The 20,355-nt window shown below is 35.1% G+C and overlaps 3 protein-coding genes across 3 annotated transcripts in view; 2 read left to right on the forward strand and 1 right to left on the reverse strand.

Moving 5' to 3' along the window:
- Positions 1-20,355, forward strand: part of LOC126889719 (uncharacterized) — a 632,478-nt gene that overhangs the window by 296,248 nt on the left and 315,875 nt on the right. The window lies entirely within an intron of this gene.
- LOC126889402 (uncharacterized) lies at positions 11,691-12,953 on the reverse strand. The gene has a single exon (XM_050657660.1). It carries the CDS (start codon positions 12,951-12,953, stop codon positions 11,691-11,693), a length of 1,263 nt encoding a protein of 420 aa, XP_050513617.1.
- On the forward strand, positions 15,728-17,692 carry LOC126889403 (uncharacterized). The gene is made up of 2 exons (XM_050657661.1): positions 15,728-16,735; positions 16,814-17,692. Exons 1-2 carry the CDS (start codon positions 15,728-15,730, stop codon positions 17,690-17,692), a joined length of 1,887 nt encoding a protein of 628 aa, XP_050513618.1.

A 20,355-nucleotide genomic window follows, 5' to 3' on the forward strand; every position in this document is an offset into this window, starting at 1 on the left:
GTCGTTGGCTGCTGTTCAGCCCTATAGTGATCTTCTGCTCTATTAGCATGAATTTTTCGATGCCTTTTTAATGCATAATGGGTGCTAAGGACTTTATTGCATATATCACAAGTTAAACTGTTGTCAACGAAATCGGCCCTATAGTTATCTTCTGCTCTAGATGTCGTTGGCTGCTGTTCAGCCCTATAGTTATCTTCTGCTCTATTAGCATGGATTTTTCGATGCCTTTTTAATGCATAATGGGTGCTAAGGACTTTATTGCATATATCACAAGTTCTATTGTCAACGATATCGGCCCTATAGTTATCTTCTGCTCTAGATGTTGTTGGCTGCTGTTCAGCCCTATAGTTATCTTCTGCTCTAGATGTCGTTGGCTGCTGTTCAGCCCTATAGTGATCTTCTGCTCTATTAGCATGAATTTTTCGATGCCTTTTTAATGCATAATGGGTGCTAAGGACTTTATTGCATATATCACAAGTTAAACTGTTGTCAACGAAATCGGCCCTATAGTTATCTTCTGCTCTAGATGTCGTTGGCTGCTGTTCAGCCCTATAGTTATCTTCTGCTCTATTAGCATGGATATTTCGATGCCTTTTTAATGCATAATGGGTGCTAAGGACTTTATTGCATATATCACAAGTTCTGTTGTCAACGAAATCGGCCCTATAGTTATCTTCTGCTCTAGATGTTGTTGGCTACTGTTCAGCCCCATAGTTATCTTCTGCTCTAGATGTCGTTGGCTGCTGTTCAGCCCTATAGTTATCTTCTGCTCTAGATGTTGTTGGCTGCTGTTCAGAATCTAAAATAAAAAAAAACAATAAAAGAAGTGCACTAGATTTGAGAAAAAAACATTAACATTTAAAACTGGGTAAAATTACCTCTTGGTTTTTAAAAATAAATACAATATTAAGAACACCATTTTAATCTGATTGTTTTTTCTTTCTGTTCTGTATGTATCAGAGTTAAAACACACCATCAAAAGATGTCATAGGATAAATATAAAATTTACTATCCTTACCAAATTTTAGAATGTATTTTGTTCATTATTTTCTGTATTTTATGTTTGTGTTAGTATTGTTGAAGGACATAAAGCTTTTTTTAAATAATCTCAACGACTAGTAGCTTGTACTGACGAATTGTGATATTTTATTTTACATATTATTACAGAGTCTTGAAAAAGGAATAAAACAATAATTCCGAAAGCTAGACAAAAAGTCAAAAGAGTGTTTTTCTTTAACATTGGCCATTTCCAGTGTCGGTATGATCAAGAAGCAATAAAATTTTTATTTGAAGCCATCTTCCAACAAAAAATCATATTACCATTGTACGTCGCTTCTCTCCTATATATTTAAGCAGTCGTAACCCAACCATTAGATCAACTTTATGGGAATTTTTCAAACGGACCAAACGGAAAATTTAAACCTCCTCTTCAAACAGTGTTGCGTGAATGCGAAATGTTAGGGCCGTAGTTGTATTTCCCTACTGTCTCTCCTTTCATGTTACTTACCTTTAACCGTTGCCTGTATTGTCTGTTTAAAAAAAAGTCGCTATGACGGGCACCTTAGCGTGAAGCGTGTGTCCATGTTATTCCTTGCTGTACAATCTTCAATAGTGTTTCCACTGGGAATGTTAGGAAATCGAGTGAATGTGCGTAATGGAAACTGACCGGCATAATCTATATATTATTTTACTGTATATATGTGTATATATTATTATGAAATGTAATTTTTTACGTATTAATAAATTGTCTGTCTAAATATGACTTGAACCTAAGGCAAAAAAAAATATTTTAATATCGTCTTCGTCTTTACATTGTATTTGTGAATTTCCCAAATTAATTCTTAAATTCAAAAGACCTTTGTTTTCCAATTGTAGAGATACTTCTTTAATTTGATGGTATGGACATTTTTCATTTGATCGTCGAGATTTCGAATTCTCCTGGCTGGGAAGAGATACATGTTGAATTTCGGATTGAACAAAAGATTCAAAACTTGTTATAGCTTTCTTTTTTCTGGATATATTATTTTTATGGCGTTTCCTAAAAGTTCTACCACGCCAATTAAAATCTTCAGAGTGTACTCTTCTCGCAGCTGTACTTGCTTGTAGGTACAGAAAATTCATTGTTCAGACTGTCGAGATTTCAAATTCTCCTGGCTGGGAAGAGACACAGAATATAAATAAACTGTTGCCACTTGCGTCTCAGTTTTCTTTTTTCTGTTATCATTTCTCTGATTTTTATTTTATTTAATTTACAATAAAATACAAGTTGTTAAAAGTTAAAAAGTTTGTCAGTTATATTTAAAATATACTTACATGGTCCCGGATTATAGATGACTGTGCCGGTGCTCGTATCCATTGAATTGAATGATGTAGCACTACTGGTGCCAGGAGGATTTATTATTATTTCATCAATCACCAGGTTACCTTCACAAGAGATAACAATTAACTGCTGATATTTATTAGACCAACTGTAGCGTCGCCCCTATTAGGTAATTTTTATTCCGATTCGTTTTTTGCACAAACTTACTAAAAAAGAGGTAAAAAGGTCAAAAATCCACAGGGTGCCGCGGTCGAAAAATTCTCTAAACAATTTTTTTTAATTCAAAAAATCAGGTTCTTCAATTCGTACAATTTTCTTAGATTCTTTGGGTCATTATAAATAAAAAAAGGTCAAAATATAAATAAACTGTTTCCACTTGCGTCTCAGTTTTCTTTTTTCTGTTATCATTTCTCTGATTTTTATTTTATTTAATTTACAATAAAATACAAGTTGTTAAAAGTTAAAAAGTTTGTCAGTTATATTTAAAATATACTTACATGGTCCAGAATTGTAAATAACGGTGCCGGTGTTAGAAGTATCCATGGAATTGTCGAAATGCCGTAACGGTGATATAGGGGTCTAGGACATTTCGGCGTCGCCGTTTCGGCGTGGCCATTTCGGCGTGGCCGTTTGGGCGTAGAGCCGTTTCGGCGTAGGCCGTTTCGGCGTCGGCCATTTCGGCGTCAGAGATTTTATTTTAGTTGACTAAATACCTACATTGGAGTCTATTAGTAAGACATTAGATTATACCTACGTTACTTTTTTAGAAATTTAAGAGGCTCTTGATTTATATCTATACCACACTAAAAAAATATATTAATTGTTATTTTTTCCAACTTTTGTAAATGTAAGCTATTTAATTGCACATAATTAATTAAAAAATTAATATATTATATATATTATATATTATACAGTACAATTTTCAAAGGAGGAAGACCTAACCCTTCGGTCCAAACCTAACTTTCGGGTATTATTTTACATCTTCTAAAATTAAAATGTCGAAAATTGTTCTCCTGACTCTACATTTTTTGTTAAAGAAAATTTCAGACTATCATACATTAACAACTATTTTTTTTCTCTCTCACTTTGCCAAAGTATCTGTCGCCGAATCAGCCGGCGCCGAATCGGCGGGCGCCGAATCGGCGGGCGCCGAACCGGCAGGCGCCGAAACGGCCTACGCCGAAACGGCCTACGCCGAAACGGCTCTACGCCCAAACGGCCACGCCGAAATGGCCACGCCGAAACGGCGACGCCGAAACGTCCCATTCCGGGTGATATAGTACTACTTGTGCCAGGCATTGGTGTTGGAGGCGACACCAGAGTAGTACTACTCCCAGGAGCATTTATAATCGTCTCATCAATCACCAGGTTACCTTCACAAGAGATAACAATTAACTGCTGATATTTATTAGACCAACTGTAGCGTCGCCCCCATTAGGTAATTTTTATTCCGATTCGTTTTTTGCACAAACTTACTAAAACAGAGGTAAAAAGGTCAAAAATCCACAAGGTGTCGCGATCGAAGAATTCTCTAAACAATTTTTTTTTAATTCACAAAATCAGTTCTTCCAGTTCGTACAATTTTTTTTAGATTCTTTGGGTCATTATAAATAAAAAAGGTCTCTTGTGATTTTTCTCTGAAATTGATCGTTGTCGAGTTATACGCGACTTAAAATTGGAAAATGAAGCAATAAAATTTTTATTTGAAGCCATCTTCCAACAAAAAATCATATTACCATTGTACGTCGCTTCTCTCCTGTATTTAAGCAGTCGTAACCCAACCATTAGATCAACTTTATGGGAATTTTTCAAACGGACCAAACGGAAAATTTAAACCTCCTCTTCAAACAGTGTTGCGTGAATGCGAAATGTTAGGGCCGTAGTTGTATTTTCCTACTGTCTCTCCTTTCATGTTACTTACCTTTAACCGTTGCCTGTATTGTCTGTTTAAAAAAAAAGTCGCTATGACGGGCACCTTAGCGTGAAGCGTGTGTCCATGTTATTCCTTGCTGTACAATCTTCAATAGTGTTTCCAATGGGAATGTTAGGAAATCCAGTGAATGTGCGTAATGGAAACTGACCGGCATAATCTATATATTATTTTACTGTATATATGTGTATATATTATTATAAAATGTAATTTTTTACGTATTAATAAATTGTCTGTCTAAATATGACTTGAACCTAAGCAAAAAAAAATCTTTTAATATCGTCTTCGTCTTTACATTGTATTTGTGAATTTCCCAAATTAATTCTTAAATTCAAAAGACCTTTGTTTTCCAATTGTAGAGATAATTCTTTAATTTGATGGGATGGACATTTTTCATTTGATCGTCGAGATTTCGAATTCTCCTGGCTGGGAAGAGATACATGTTGAATTTCGGATTGAACAAAAGATTCAAAACTTGTTATAGCTTTCTTTTTTCTGGATATATTATTTTTATGGCGTTTCCTAAAAGTTCTACCACGCCAATTAAAATCTTCAGAGTGTACTCTTCTCGCAGCTGTACTTGCTTGTACAGAAAATTCATTGTTCAGACTGTCGAGATTTCAAATTCTCCTGGCTGGGAAGAGACACAGAATATAAATAAACTGTTGCCACTTGCGTCTCAGTTTTCTTTTTTCTGTTATCATTTCTCTGATTTTTATTTTATTTAATTTATAATAAAATATAAGTTGTTAAAAGTTAAAAAGTTTGTCAGTTATATTTAAAATATACTTACATGGTCCAGCATTGTAGATAATGGTCCCATCCGTGGAATTGTCGGAAATACTCTTATTAGCATTTATAATAGTTTCGTCTATTACCATGTCACCTTCACAAGAGATAACAATTAACTGCTGATATTTATTAGACCAACTGTAGCGTCGCCCCCATTAGGTAATTTTTATTCCAATTCGTTTTTTGCACAAACTTACTAAAAAAGAGGTAAAAAGGTCAAAAATCCACAGGGTGCCGCGGTCGAAAAATTCTCTAAACAATTTTTTTTAATTCAAAAAATCAGGTTCTTTAATTCGTCCGTAGTTGTATTTTCCTACTGTCTCTCCTTTCATGTTACTTACCTTTAACCGTTGCCTGTATTGTCTGTTTAAAAAAAAAGTCGCTATGACGGGCACCTTAGCGTGAAGCGTGTGTCCATGTTATTCCTTGCTGTACAATCTTCAATAGTGTTTCCAATGGGAAGGTTAGGAAATCGAGTGAATGTGCGTAATGGAAACTGACCGGCATAATCTATGTAATATTTTACTGTATATATGTGTATATATTATTATAAAATGTAATTTTTTTTGTATTAATACCCATATCAAACTACTTTCAGAACGTCCAAACCAGACACGCACTCCTCCTGAGGCTTGTCTGGAAGCTACAGGCATATACCTCTTCAAACTTTTGAAAACCTCAAAATAATTTGCATCATCATACGAAGTTTCTATTATATCTGGGGACGAATTTTCATCTTCACTATTTGTGTTTGCATCTTTTATATCAGAATCATCATACGAACTATCTATTATATCTGGGGACGAATTTTCATCTGCACTATTTGTGTTAGCATCTTCCAAATCATTAGAAGCCCGAACACTTAAATTTGACAATTTCTTCTTCAATGATTCTTCAGGTGGTATATACATACTAGAGCTTCCATTATATTGTGGACTATTAGTATTTCTTGATTTTTCAACTGTGATACCTGTTTTTGTAACTGTTTCACACCTTCTTGTTTTTAATATATTTCTTAATGCCGGTTGAATTTTTTTTGTCAAATATGAAACATATTTTTCAAAATCGTCTTCATCTTTCGATTGCATTTGTGAATTTCTCAAATTAATCCGTAAATTCAAATTGATCTGATTATGCTCAAGACCTTTGTTTTCCAATATTTGTATAGATAATTCTTTATTTTTTTCTTGGTTACCCATATCTGATTCTGTAATGGAGCCATGGGATGAACATTCTTCATTTGTTTTTTTTTATCTTTTAGTGACCAAATTCACAATTGATCCTCGAGATTTCAAATTCTCCTGGCTGGGAAGAGATACATGTTGAATTTCGGATTGAGCAAAAGATTTAAAACTTGTTACAGCTTTATTTTTTCTCATATTTTTATGTGTCTTCCTCAAAGCTGTAACTTTTTCACGTCTCAGTGTTACCAAACTGGTTGAATTTTCACCATAACCAGAATTTGAATTTGAGGTATAATCAGTAGTTTCATCATTTCTCTGTAATGAGTCTTCTTGAATTTCTACTTTTTTTTATTTTTTTTGGATAGCTTTGGCATTTTTTACACGAATCGTTTACTTTGCTCGTAAATATATATAAATAAAATAAATAAATAAAATATACAAATGCACAATAAGAAAAATCACAAACTACACAGAAAATACTACACAACAACTATAGAACTAGAACTAGACTACCACTCAGGCACTCAGAGTTCAGAGATATGTAAAGAAAATAGATCAGGCTAGTCAGTACAGTTTTTTTGCTATTGGAATCAGTTAGTTCACTCTAGTTTTTATGCGGTTCCTGCGCTAGCAGAAACTCCTGGCTGCTGCGCAGTAGACTAGGAGGAAAATGTGCGCTGTTGCAAGATTTAAAATATTCCGATAAAGAATACATTCCAAAATTATAATAAAATAATTATTATTATCGATTTTTTTTCAGAAAGCTGAATCCGTAAATTCAAATTGATCTGATTATGCTCAAGACCTTTGTTTTCCAATATTTGTATAGATAATTCTTTATTTTTTTCTTGGTTACCCATATCTGATTCTGTAATGGAGCCATGGGATGAACATTCTTCATTTGTTTTTTTTTATCTTTTAGTGACCAAATTCACAATTGATCGTCGAGATTTCAAATTCTCCTGGCTGGGAAGAGATACATGTTGAATTTCGGATTGAGCAAAAGATTTAAAACTTGTTACAGCTTTATTTTTTCTCATATTTTTATGTGTCTTCCTCAAAGCTGTAACTTTTTCATGTCTCAGTGTTAAAAAACTGGTTCTTCTAGGACGAAAATTAAAATCTTCGGAGTGTACTCTTCTCCGAGGTAAACTTGAGCTTGTAGGTACAATTTGATCACAAGATTTGTTTAGCAAAGAATTATCCTTTATTGGAGGTATGGTGCTAATTTGAATTTGGGCATTAGATGAACTACTTTCAACAGAAACAAAATTTGAATTTGCGCTATAATAAGTAGTTTCACCAAAAGCAGAATTTGAATTTGAGGTATAGTCAGTAGTTCTGCCATTTCTCCCTAACGAGTCTTGTTGAATTTCTACTTTTTTTTGGATAGCTTTGGCATTTTTTAAATATTTTACAGGAATCTATACACTTATTGAATTTATGTACGTTCTTACTATTCAATTTTAATTATTAAAATATACAAATGCACAATAACACAAAAATCACAAACTACAAAGAAAATATACTACACAACAACTATAGAACTACACTACCACTACTATTTTCATGGGATGAACATTTTTCATTTGATCGTCGAGATTTCGAATTCTCCTGGCTGGGAAGAGATACATGTTGAATTTCGGATTGAACAAAAGATTCAAAACTTGTTATAGCTTTCTTTTTTCTGGACATATTATTTTTATGGCGTTTCCTAAAAGTTCTACCACGCCAATTCAAATTTTCAGAGTGTACTCTTCTCGCAGCTGTACTTGCTTGTAGATACAGAAAATTCATTGTTCAGACTGTCGAGATTTCAAGTTCTCCTGGCTGGGAAGAGACACAGACATGTTGAATTTCGGATTGAACAAAAGATTTAACACTTGTTATAGCTTTATTTTTTTTATGACGTGTCCTAAAAGATGCAACTTTTTCATGTCTCAGTAACGCATGCAACGGTGATATATTACTACTTGTGCCAGGCATTGGTGTTGGAGGCGACACCAGAGTAGTACTACTCCCAGGAGCATTTATAATTGTCTCATCAATCACCAGGTTACCTTCCCAAGAGATAACAATTAACTGCTGATATTTATTAGACCAACTGTAGCGTCGCCCCCATTAGGTAATTTTTATTCCGATTCGTTTTTTGCACAAACTTACTAAAAAAGAGGTAAAAAGGTCAAAAATCCACAGGGTGCCGCGATCGAAAAATTCTCTAAACAATTTTTTTTTAATTCAAAAAATCAGTTCTTCCAGTTCGTACAAATTTTTTTAGATTCTTTGAGTCATTATAAATAAAAAAGGTCTCTCGTGATTTTTCTCTGAAATTGATCGTTGTCGAGTTATACGCGACTTAACATTGGAAAAATGAAAAAATGGCCATTTTCCAGTGTCTGTATAATCAAGAAGCAATAAAATTTTTATTTGAAGCCATCTTCCAACAAAAAATCATATTACCATTGTACGTCGCTTCTCTCCTATATTTAAGCAGTCGTAACCCAACCATTAGATCAACTTTATGGGAATTTTTCAAACGGACCAAACGGAAAATTTAAACCTCCTCTTCAAACAGTGTTGCGTGAATGCGAAATGTTAGGGCCGTAGTTGTATTTTCCTACTGTCTCTCCTTTCATGTTACTTACCTTTAACCGTTGCCTGTATTGTCTGTTTAAAAAAAAGTCGCTATGACGGGCACCTTAGCGTGAAGCGTGTGTCCATGTTATTCCTTGCTGTACAATCTTCAATAGTGTTTCCAATGGGAAGGTTAGGAAATCGAGTGAATGTGCGTAATGGAAACTGACCGGCATAATCTATGTAATATTTTACTGTATATATGTGTATATATTATTATAAAATGTAATTTTTTTTTGTATTAATACCCATATCAAACTACTTTCAGAACGTCCAAACCAGACACGCACTCCTCCTGAGGCTTGTCTGGAAGCTACAGGCATATACCTCTTCAAACTTTTGAAAACCTCAAAATAATTTGCATCATCATACGAAGTTTCTATTATATCTGGGGACGAATTTTCATCTTCACTATTTGTGTTTGCATCTTTCATATCAGGATCATCATACGAACTATCTATTATATCTGGGGACGAATTTTCATCTGCACTATTTGTGTTAGCATCTTCCAAATCATTAGAAGCCCGAACACTTAAATTTGACAATTTCTTCTTCAATGATTCTTCAGGTGGTATATACATACTAGAGCTTCCATTATATTGTGGACTATTAGTATTTCTTGATTTTTCAACTGTGATACCTGTTTTTGTAACTGTTTCACACCTTCTTGTTTTTAATATATTTCTAAATGCCGGTTGAATTTTTTTTGTCAAATATGAAACATATTTTTCAAAATCGTCTTCATCTTTCGATTGCATTTGTGAATTTCTCAAATTAATCCGTAAATTCAAATTGATCTGATTATGCTCAAGACCTTTGTTTTCCAATATTTGTATAGATAATTCTTTATTTTTTTCTTGGTTACCCATATCTGATTCTGTAATGGAGCCATGGGATGAACATTCTTCATTTGTTTTTTTTATCTTTTAGTGACCAAATTCACAATTCATATTTTTATGTGTCTTCCTCAAAGCTGTAACTTTTTCACGTCTCAGTGTTACCAAACTGGTTGAATTTTCACCATAACCAGAATTTGAATTTGAGGTATAATCAGTAGTTTCATCATTTCTCTGTAATGAGTCTTCTTGAATTTCTACTTTTTTTTTATTTTTTTTGGATAGCTTTGGCATTTTTTACACGAATCGTTTACTTTGCTCGTAAATATATATAAATAAAATAAATAAATAAAATATACAAATGCACAATAAGAAAAATCACAAACTACACAGAAAATACTACACAACAACTATAGAACTAGAACTAGACTACCACTCAGGCACTCAGAGTAGTAGATGATCTAAACGGGTGTCACTACAGATATAGGGAATTCTGTGTGTTAGAGAGAGAGGTATGTGATGTCACAGCTGATATAGGAAAGTATGTGTGTTAGAGAGAGAAACATGGTATCTCTGCTGCTATTGGTCCGATTTAAACGTACGACGGCTCGTTGGAATGGGCGGGAGATAACGAATACAAAAAAACATGGCGGCATAGTGTCAAAAGGGCGCTTTCCGATGTGACGACGTCCGATGGGGCGCGTTCCGATGTGACGGCGTTCTAGCGCTGATCGATCGGTGCGCGATACCAGATGTGCGATCGGTACCTTAATTTTTCGCGGAACGCGAAGCAGATGCGCGGTCGGTACCTTTTTCGCGGATCTCGTAGATACGAAGCGCGCGGTAATTTTGGAATTTAAATAAAACAACAACATAATGCAATTTTTTTTTATTAAAAGAACTTAAAAGGAACACAGCGGCGCAGCGGTGCGCGATACCAGATGTGCGATCGGTACCTTAATTTTTCGCGGAACGCGAAGCAGATGCGCGGTCGGTACCTTAAGTTTTTCGCGGATCTCGTAGATACGAAGCGCGCGGCTGGTAATTTTGGAATTTAAATAAAATAAAAAAACATAATGCAATTTTTTATTAAAAGAACTAAAAAGGAACACAGCACGTCAACGCGTCACGTAAAAACGTCACATCAAAACGTCACGTAGGCTTGTGAAATGTCACGTGAAAACGTCACGTCAAAGCACGTCACGTAAAACGTCACGTCAAAGCACGTGAAAACGTCACGTCAAAGCACGTCACGTAAAACGTCACGTCAAAGCACGTCACGTAAAACGTCACGTCAAAGCACGTAAAAACGTCACGTCAAAACGTCACGTGGGCTCGTGAAATGTCGCGTAGGCCTTATTGTCATGGTTGAATCATCATGTAATATAAGACTTGATCAATAAATAAGGCGTTTAAATAAAAAACCCATAACTTTAAAAAATATTTATTTTGTACACAGAAAAATTACATTGGCATTATTTTATTGACAAACCAGTCACGCAGGCGATTCACATTTGTTTCTGCACATGAAAATAATCCAGCGGCATGACATGGGGGGTTTGCAGTAAAACCAAGATTTCCAGCAGCACGAGGCGTACCATCGAACTTGCAAACATCAATAATATGAGGAAAAATTCCAAAAACGTGGCGTTTCTTATCCAAATATTCTGCTTTTTGTTTCCCTCGAACGTAGATACAGTCAGCTGTATATAACAACTCGGTTTGCAGTATCTTATTTATTTCAGATAGTTCAACTTCTCCATCAGAGTACCGGATGCCTAGCAGATTCTTCTCCACGTATGATGCGGTCTTCTTATCCACATTACTTAGCGCATTGAATGGTTTCGGAGGCAAAAAGATGTAATGACTTCGTTTATAACCTATTTCAATGGAAAGTTCTTTAGGAACAAACCACCCATCCACAACGAATCCCTGAATATCTACGAATGCTATTCTCATGATGATTGCTCGTGTACTACTGACACCTCATGCATCTAATTTAGACTTTTTACAATTTCGGTGAGAGGGAAGTACTCCATTACACAGTCGTGAATAATAATACAATAGGCCTTGGTATTGTCGGGAAAACCGTTATTCGCTTCAATATCGAGTTTTACGTCAACGGTGGATGCTTTCATGCTTTCTTCTTGTTTCGAACAATCGATAACGAACAATGCACGATTCTTAAAAGCTGAGAAATCGAGTAGAGGTCGTTTTTGTTGGGAATGTATGTAGCTAGGATAAAATTCGGTATAGTTAAAATAGGCTTCATTGTAATCGGTTTTGCTAAAATCCAATTGCATTCTCTCGTTTGGCCAGTATTCTCCATTTAACGATAATCTAATACTTTGGATGTTGACATTGTCAAATAAAGTAGGATCAGCTGTAATCTTGTCGCGTTTGTTGGTTTGAAAGAAAACAATAACATAACGAGGTCTTTCAACTGATGTGCTAGTTTTAACAGCCCAAACTTCACGCCTGGCACCTCTCGTAATAGCAGGTAATTCATGTAATTCCCACTTTCTAAACGGAATAACTATAGGTTGATCTTGTTGAATAGATTTCATGAGTTCCAATTTAATATCATCATTGGGGAATATGTGCTTCACTCTAAGCTCAATATTGGTAATGTTAATCTTAGCGGTTGTAACAGTTGTAGTTTTGTCAGCGTTTTGTTTTTCTGTAATAACTATGCAATCGTTATCATTTCGAGCTCGAACTAGTCTTATTGTTTGACGACCACACGTAATCAATGGATAATCATTAAAAATGTTGAAAACATGCTTAAGAGGCATCTGTATGCTGAATGAATGATCTGCAGCGTTTAGAATTGGATCCTTAGGGTAATTCCATCCAGCCATAACCATATAATTAGAATCTTCTTGCGTATAACATGTCATGGCACGTACAGCACTTACGATGCCAGGATCCCGCACTGTTTCCATCTCCCTTGCGCTTTCGCTGTACGTACACGAATCGAAAAGGAAGGCACCCACATTATTTGCTAGTTTGACGCCACCATTTCCAGTTATTTCGAGTGATCCTTTAATGCATAACAAGGTTTCGCTCATTGCAAAAAACGAGTCAACTTGATTAATGCTAAATTCGACAATATCATTGCAGTTGAATGATTTGATGAATGGTGCATAAGTTCGGTATTCAGCCTTTCGAATCGATTCATCAAATATTGGCTTACGATAAATATCAAATATTGGAGGCATTGTGATGTTGTTTGAACGCGCTCTCTTTCCATACATTGTAGTCATTTTTTCAGTTTAAAACCCAACGTTTGTAAAAACAATTTGTTTGCGGACGTAAGATGTTGCTGCTTAGATGGTTGCACAACTAATGGTGTTCTGTAGGCAGATTGTTTAAGATATTGCTGCTGAGATGGTTGCACAACTAATGGCGTTCTCTGGGTAGATTGTTCTATTACTAATCCCATCTGCTTTTTGATCTAAGTTCCAGCACCAATGTGCTCTCTTCTCCTCTAAAGTTCACAGGTCGTCCTTCTTGATCGACAGCCAACACAGTGATATTGGTAATTTCACGCTGTGGCACAACAGGTAAATACAACAAATTGTGAGGGGTTTCGTCAATTGCGTACCCAGGATTTGATTGTATGACAAATTCGTAGAGCGTGTGAGCAGGTCTGTTACCGTCAAAGGCTCCGGTACTAATGTTGCATTCAAAGCGTATGCTAGATACTTTAATAATCCTAACAGGTAGATCTGAAGAATGTGTCTGTCTAGGATTTAGTATTACGGGAGAAAACCCTAATATTGTACCAAGACTGTCATTTGGTTGAAATGAAATTTTAAATTGACTGAAGATTTCGCACTGCAACGTATTGTGGTTAGGTTTTAGACTAAATATCATGTCAGGTTTAGATGTATTGGCAGCCCCCAATTTCTTTTGTATGTATTCCTCAATATCGATAATTTCATAACATCCATCGGGGAAATCAAAATGTTGCACTCGGTTATTGACATCGTAGTAATAAAACTTGCAATTTTCGATGTTTGGTATACTGTTGTAAGAATGGAAAAATCGAAGAGCTATTTCGTAATCTTTTTTCGGATCTAATACGATCGGTGTGGGAGGTTGAAACGAGAATATGTTATTCGTGCTGTTTACTCTCAACAACTGCGACATGATGACTGATTCAGGTCAAGAGATTAATAGGTTTATATACAGTAAAAAAACAAATTTATTCACATTTTTTTTATTTGTTCTAAAGCAAGTTTACATAAATGACAAGATGCTTGAGAACCGGGTGGGCCATCACAATGAGTCCTCCAATCAGGTCTGTTGTAATGCACGAAGCAGGGAAGTAGTATCTGCAGGTTAAATTCTTGTCGATATTCCCCAGGCAATTTATGCCATATATATAACAATTCTATAGGTTCTACAGTTCGTATAATATAATCTAGCGGTATTAATTTTAGTTCTTCTTCACTGAATCCTTCAAAACGTTTTTTGTGAAACATATGGTCCAGAAGCAGTTCCATGCCTTTAATATGCTCCATTATATAAAAACTTTAGGCATAAATGTCCACAAATGATTTGATTGTAGGTTTGATACTGATGGTTATTATAGAAAATTTTTGTATGTGTACCTAGATATTTAACAAGTTCTTTGGTCGGCTTCAAATTACCAAATGAATCGAAATACTCTACGTCGTTGTTTATCTTTCTATATGCTACCCAATGTGTTCCGCTGTGTGATGATGCATCTAGATTAACTATTGCGCATTCACGTTTTCGAGGACCGTGTCTAGGCAGAGTGTCATTCATGAAAACACCTCGAAAATGTGGGATTTTAAGTGTTTTCGCGTAATGCGCAATCTCTAAGTCGTACAGCGGACGATTGGGTAGCTTTATTGGAAGTTTTTTTTCAGATACAAACCGAATCCGCCTCTTGGTTTCTTACGCAAGTACAGACCTGAGCCGATGTGTTCCATCGCCTTATTATGGCGCATATCCTCTTCCAATTTCTTTTGGGCGTTCTTTGCGTCAACCACAGTCTTCGCCACCCCTGCTGCACCACCGGCTAAAGCCCCCAATGCAGAAAGACCTGCAAATAGGGGTATGAGGGGTAGGAAACCTCCAGATTTTAGTGGCAACACTCGTGGAAGATCAACTGTTTTTCGTCCACCAAGTTTTTTAATTACCGATTTTGCTATTCGTACAGCTGTCAAAGCAGTATCTCTTAACGATGCTCCTCTCTTCATGGACTTTGCAATTTTAGGTACCACATCCCGATTGAAAGAATAACGTCCCTTTCTTCCACGACGACGAGGACATCCCATTCCCAACTTTCTTTTCGTTTTCATTCCACCGGTTACAAGTAAAGCAGCACTTTTTTCGCCAAAGCTAGCGTCCTTAGACTTGAATCGCTCCCAAGCCCTATCTTCCAATTCTTTATCGGCCTTGTGACGTTCTTCGAGAGATGTATGATGCGAATAAGCGATATCGTGTTGTTTACAAGCTGCGTCTAAAGGATTAATTCCCGGATCTCCGCGTGCAGAATAATTGTAAAATGTCTTTTCCTAAATATGATGCTGTTAGTTTTAAAAATTATACTTATAAACAAACAACGCCATTTGTCATATATGCAGATTTTGAGTGCATGTTAGAAAAAGTTACAGACCTCCAAACATCCTGTTGTACTAAAAAATATCAAAAACATATTCCGTATAGTGCTGGATACTATGTAAAATGTAGCTATGATGAAAAGTTGTCTTTTTTTAAGAGTTATAGAGGCATTGACTGCATGGAGTGGTTTGCTAATGAATTACCAAATTTAGCTCAAAGTATTCATTCGAAAATTAAGAAAATTATACCAATGCAGGAAAACCCGAGTACCAGTAAAGCCACAAGGTGTCACATATGCGAAAAATGTTTTTCTCCTACAGATATCATTGTTAAAGACCACGACCATTTTACGGGGGAGTTCAGAAATTTCGCCCACCAAGCCTGTAATTTAAATTTCAAAAAATTGTTTGTCGTCCCAGTTATTTTTCACAATATGAGTGGCTACGACAGTCATTTTATAATTTCAGAGTTAAGCAAAAAAGGAGATATTAGTCTACTTCCAGTCAATAAAGAAAAATACATTTCATTTACACTTAACGATGCTGTTACTAATATAAAATTTCGATTTATTGATTCATTAAGATTTTTAGGAGCCTCTTTAGATGAATTGGTCTCAACATTAAATAAAAATGACTTTAAAATTTGCAAGCGAGAATTTAGCAGGTTAAGTGACGATGAATTTAAATTAATAACTAAAAAAGGGGTATTTTGCTATGATTTTATTGATTCTTGGGAAAAATTAAACATTACCGATTTACCTCCAATAGAGGCATTTTATAATAAGCTAAACGATACGAATCTTACAGATGAGAAGTATGCTCATGCTAAAATAGTTTGGGATACCTTTAACATTGAAAATTTAGGTCAATATTCAGATTTGTACTTAAAAACCGATATTGTGCTTTTAGCAGATGTTTTTGAAACTTTCCGCAAAAAATGTTTTATAACTTATGGGTTAGATCCAGCCTGGTACTACACAATGCCCGGTTATTCTTGGGATTGTATGTTGAAATACGTGGGGTGTAACCTCGAGTTATTGCGTGACGTTGACATGATACTATTTATGGAGAAAGCAATTCGTGGAGGAATTTCAGTATGTAGCGGTAGAATGTCGGAGGCCAATAATAAGTACATGTCTAATTATGACCCCGCACAGCCCTCAAAATACTTAATGTATTTTGATGTCAATAATTTATATGGGTGGGCTATGGGAGAACCCTTACCCTACGGAGGGTTCGAATGGATGGATGCCAAAGACATTGATGTTATGTCTGTACCTGATGACTCTCCCGTAGGGTACATGTTACAAGTTGACTTGGACTATCCTCGCCAATTACATGATCTGCACTCAGATTTTCCATTCGCTGCCGAACACCGCAAAGCTTTGGGTTCAAATCATACTAAACTAATGACAACACTTTATAATAAAAAAGAATATATCGTTCATTATAGAAATTTAAAACAAATGCTGGCTAATGGGTTAGTTTTAAAAAAGATTCATAAAATTTTGAAATTTAAGCAGTCTGCGTGGCTGCGACCCTACATAGAATTAAATACTCGACTTAGAGCTGCAGCTACGAACGATTTTGGAAGAAATTTATACAAATTGGCCAATAATAGTGTATTTGGAAAGACTATGGAGAATATAAGGAAACATAGAATAGTAAAACTAGTCAGATCATGGAATGGGCGATATGGTGCTAAAAATTTAATTTCTAGTGCCAGGTTTCATAGCAGAAAGATATTTAATGAAAATTTAGTAGCTATAGAACTGATTAAATCAGATCTAGTTTTTAATAAACCCTTATACATTGGCATGACTGTTTTAGATATATCAAAATTATGTATGTACCAATTTCATTACGACTATATGCTTCCAAAATTGGGCGCAGATAAATGTAATTTAATGTATATGGATACCGATAGCTTTATTTATGAACTGTACTGTCATGATGCATATGAGGAAGTAATAAAACAAGATCTATCAAAATTTGATACATCCGATTACGCTGTAGATAATATCTATAATATTCCTCGCGTAAATAAAAAAGTTTTAGGAGTAATGAAAGATGAAAATAAAGGAGAAATTATGACAAAATTTGTGGGATTACGATCAAAAATGTATACTTTTAAAGTTCAATCTGGTCGAATCACTAAAAAAGCAAAAGGGACTAAATATAATATAGTAAAAAATGTTATAAAATTCGATGATTATGTAAACTGTTTAAATGATTTTAAGGAACAAACTGCTACTCAACACTCCATTCGGTCATATAGCCATAACGTCTATAGTATAGAACAAACAAAAATTGCGCTAAGTCCTTATGACGATAAAAGATATTTAATTCCAAATAGTTTTAGAACCCTACCATTGGGACATTACAGTATTTTAGAATAGATTTTTTTTTGTAGATGAATGTTCCATCATTGACCGACCTGTCTATCAAAAAAATCTGTGAAACAACAGTATCAGCATCATATTTCATCGAGCAGTCCCCCTTACCGTGGACATTAACAAAAATAATATTAAAAAAATTTCCTTTATATAAATGGGAAACGATGATAAGCAGTGCTAAAAATGATCCTATTCCTTCATATAAAGGAATAGAATTTATTGCTTGCTCTAAACACATACCGTCACATTTAAGAAATGTCGTATTAGGAAAGTCAGATTGGGGGAGTATATTTGAAGATGAACACTCCAGTTATTGTGTATGGGCTAATGGATATTATCTTAAGCAGCATCGCCTAAACGTATGTAAATCATGTTTTTTTGCATTCAAAAATGCTCATGAGACCTTAAATAAATTTTTACTGGTGCGTTACGACCATACTCACGAAGTTTATGATGCTGATGATATCGTTGAATGCGTATATCAGCAACCATATTATTGGTGCAATAGTTGCTTTACTCAAGTTTTATTCGATTTAAAAGATTACGAGTCTTGCGTTAATGCATTACATGAAATGCCTAGAAATAACAGGTTTGATGATTCTGAACCAGAAGTCTGAAGTAGGCAGTAATATTGATTCTTTTTTAAGGAACAAACTGCTACTCAACACTCCATTCGGTCATATAGCCATAACGTCTATAGTATAGAACAAACAAAAATTGCGCTAAGTCCTTATGACGATAAAAGATATTTAATTCCAAATAGTTTTAGAACCCTACCATTGGGACATTACAGTATTTTAGAATAGATTTTTATTGCAGAAGAACGTTGAAATGTCTCACAGATGTGTTACACCAGACCTATGGACTCCCGCTAATCTGCAACAAATAGCAGCCAATAAAATTTATTGGGATGTAGTTGATGCTAATACAAAGACATTTACGCTTCCAAGTGGAGAGCAACATCCTCTCCCTCAAGATGTGATTGGTATTGAACGATGGTACAGCAAGCAAGGATGTACCGCGAATTTTAAGATTCCCAAGCAAATACGATTCAGTTTAAACGTAAATTGTATAAGAGAATTAAAACTACAAATTGTGAAGAACTGTGAAAAAGTGATGTCATGCGGGTGTCGAAGATGCGGGGCTCCCTATGGATTCCCCCCAATTTACAAAAAATAGCGAATACAATCCTAAGTAAATTGTCTAAGAGAATTAAAACTACAAATTGCAAATATTTAAAAATTGATTTTTGAGACGAATTATGTTCATAAGCTACTATCTCTCTTTTGTACTAAACGCATAACAATATCCACTTGCTATCTCTCTCTTTCTTGTATATATATTGTAAAATAGTGTGTAATATATATATTATGGTAAAATAAAAACTCTAAATTGGTATTTTTTTTTTATTTATTCAAATCATTAATTACCCTAATTTTATAAAAATAAATGAACTCCCTAAGAGCATTGTTTGTCATATCATCTGACATTATAGAACAAAAAGCATACAATATTTGCAAGGGGTTTAAACTATCTGCAGCATTTTTACAAAAATCTAAAACATTATAATAATATTCACAAAAGTTCAAATTTTCTAACAACTGCATACGAGGCGATAGCACACTAGTGTTAAGTTCAACAATTTGCTTCACTTCTTCTTCATCCATATAGTACTCCACACCATGCTTCTTAACAATAATGAATTTACAATCATCGTAAACTATCGGGGTAACAGTGCAGTATTCTTCGCATGGAAAAGTTGGGTGCATGAGGTCATCAGTTGATTGGAAAAAATCAATTAGTTGTTGTGTAATGATTGAAATAAAGGAATACCATTCGTATGCGCTGAGTGATATTCTGGTTGGTTTATATTGCTGAGATAAAATCACTGCAGGCGAAAATGATCTTGCAGGGCTTATACCACATTGTACTTCATAGCCCGATAACGTGTATTTTGTTGCAAGCAGGTAGAAAACTTCTGATTTGGCGGCAGCCTCATAATTTTCCAAAGCTCTATCTAATTCTTGATTATAGTCTTCGTTGCTAGGCATATCGATGCTAAATTCACAACCACCTGAGGAATACCCACTATCTTGAGAGCCACCTGAAGAATACCCACTATCTTGAGAGCTCATGTTCACTTGTACTGACATTGATACTGAAGCATGAGTTCTTTTATATTCCCCTACTCCTTGTGGTAAAAACAACCTCTTTGCAAAAAATGTATTGCTACGCGGCGGATTAAAAGATAGATCCTCCTAAACTACGTCATTAACGTTAATCCAGCTGTTATGTTTGCTGTCCATACCGAGCCATTTCACATACATCTTATTGCCTTTTCGTCTAAGTACTTTTTCAACCAAGTAAATGTCAGGGTTTAATGTTTTCTGTAATTCTTCTTCGTAAAACCCCCCGCTAATCGGTATACCGTGCATGTCTTCAAGCAAATACGTTATAGGATTTGTTATCTTAACTTTTACAATTTTAAATAATTCCGTCGTCCAATTGGGCGTGTAGGCCTTTTCAAATAAATGTTTTGTCTTTGAGACACGCACAATGTCACCAATTTTATATTTTCTTGGACCAGCAATTTTTAAATGACTATAACTCTTGTTTAAAATAGCTTTTTCGTTGGATTTGTTGACCTGAGATGGTTTGTATCCCGT

This window comes from Diabrotica virgifera, chromosome 8 (assembly GCF_917563875.1).
Source record: "Diabrotica virgifera virgifera chromosome 8, PGI_DIABVI_V3a".
Lineage (NCBI taxonomy): Eukaryota > Metazoa > Arthropoda > Insecta > Coleoptera > Chrysomelidae > Diabrotica > Diabrotica virgifera.

Bases quoted from the DNA above. Each gene is read 5' to 3' on its own strand.
- LOC126889402 (XM_050657660.1), bottom strand. From the start codon at position 12,953: ATGTATGGAAAGAGAGCGCGTTCAAACAACATCACAATGCCTCCAATA.
- LOC126889403 (XM_050657661.1), top strand. From the start codon at position 15,728: ATGAGTGGCTACGACAGTCATTTTATAATTTCAGAGTTAAGCAAAAAA. The intron at 16,736-16,813 runs GTTCATTATAGA...TTGAAATTTAAG, and splicing joins ATAATAAAAAAGAATATATC to CAGTCTGCGTGGCTGCGACC.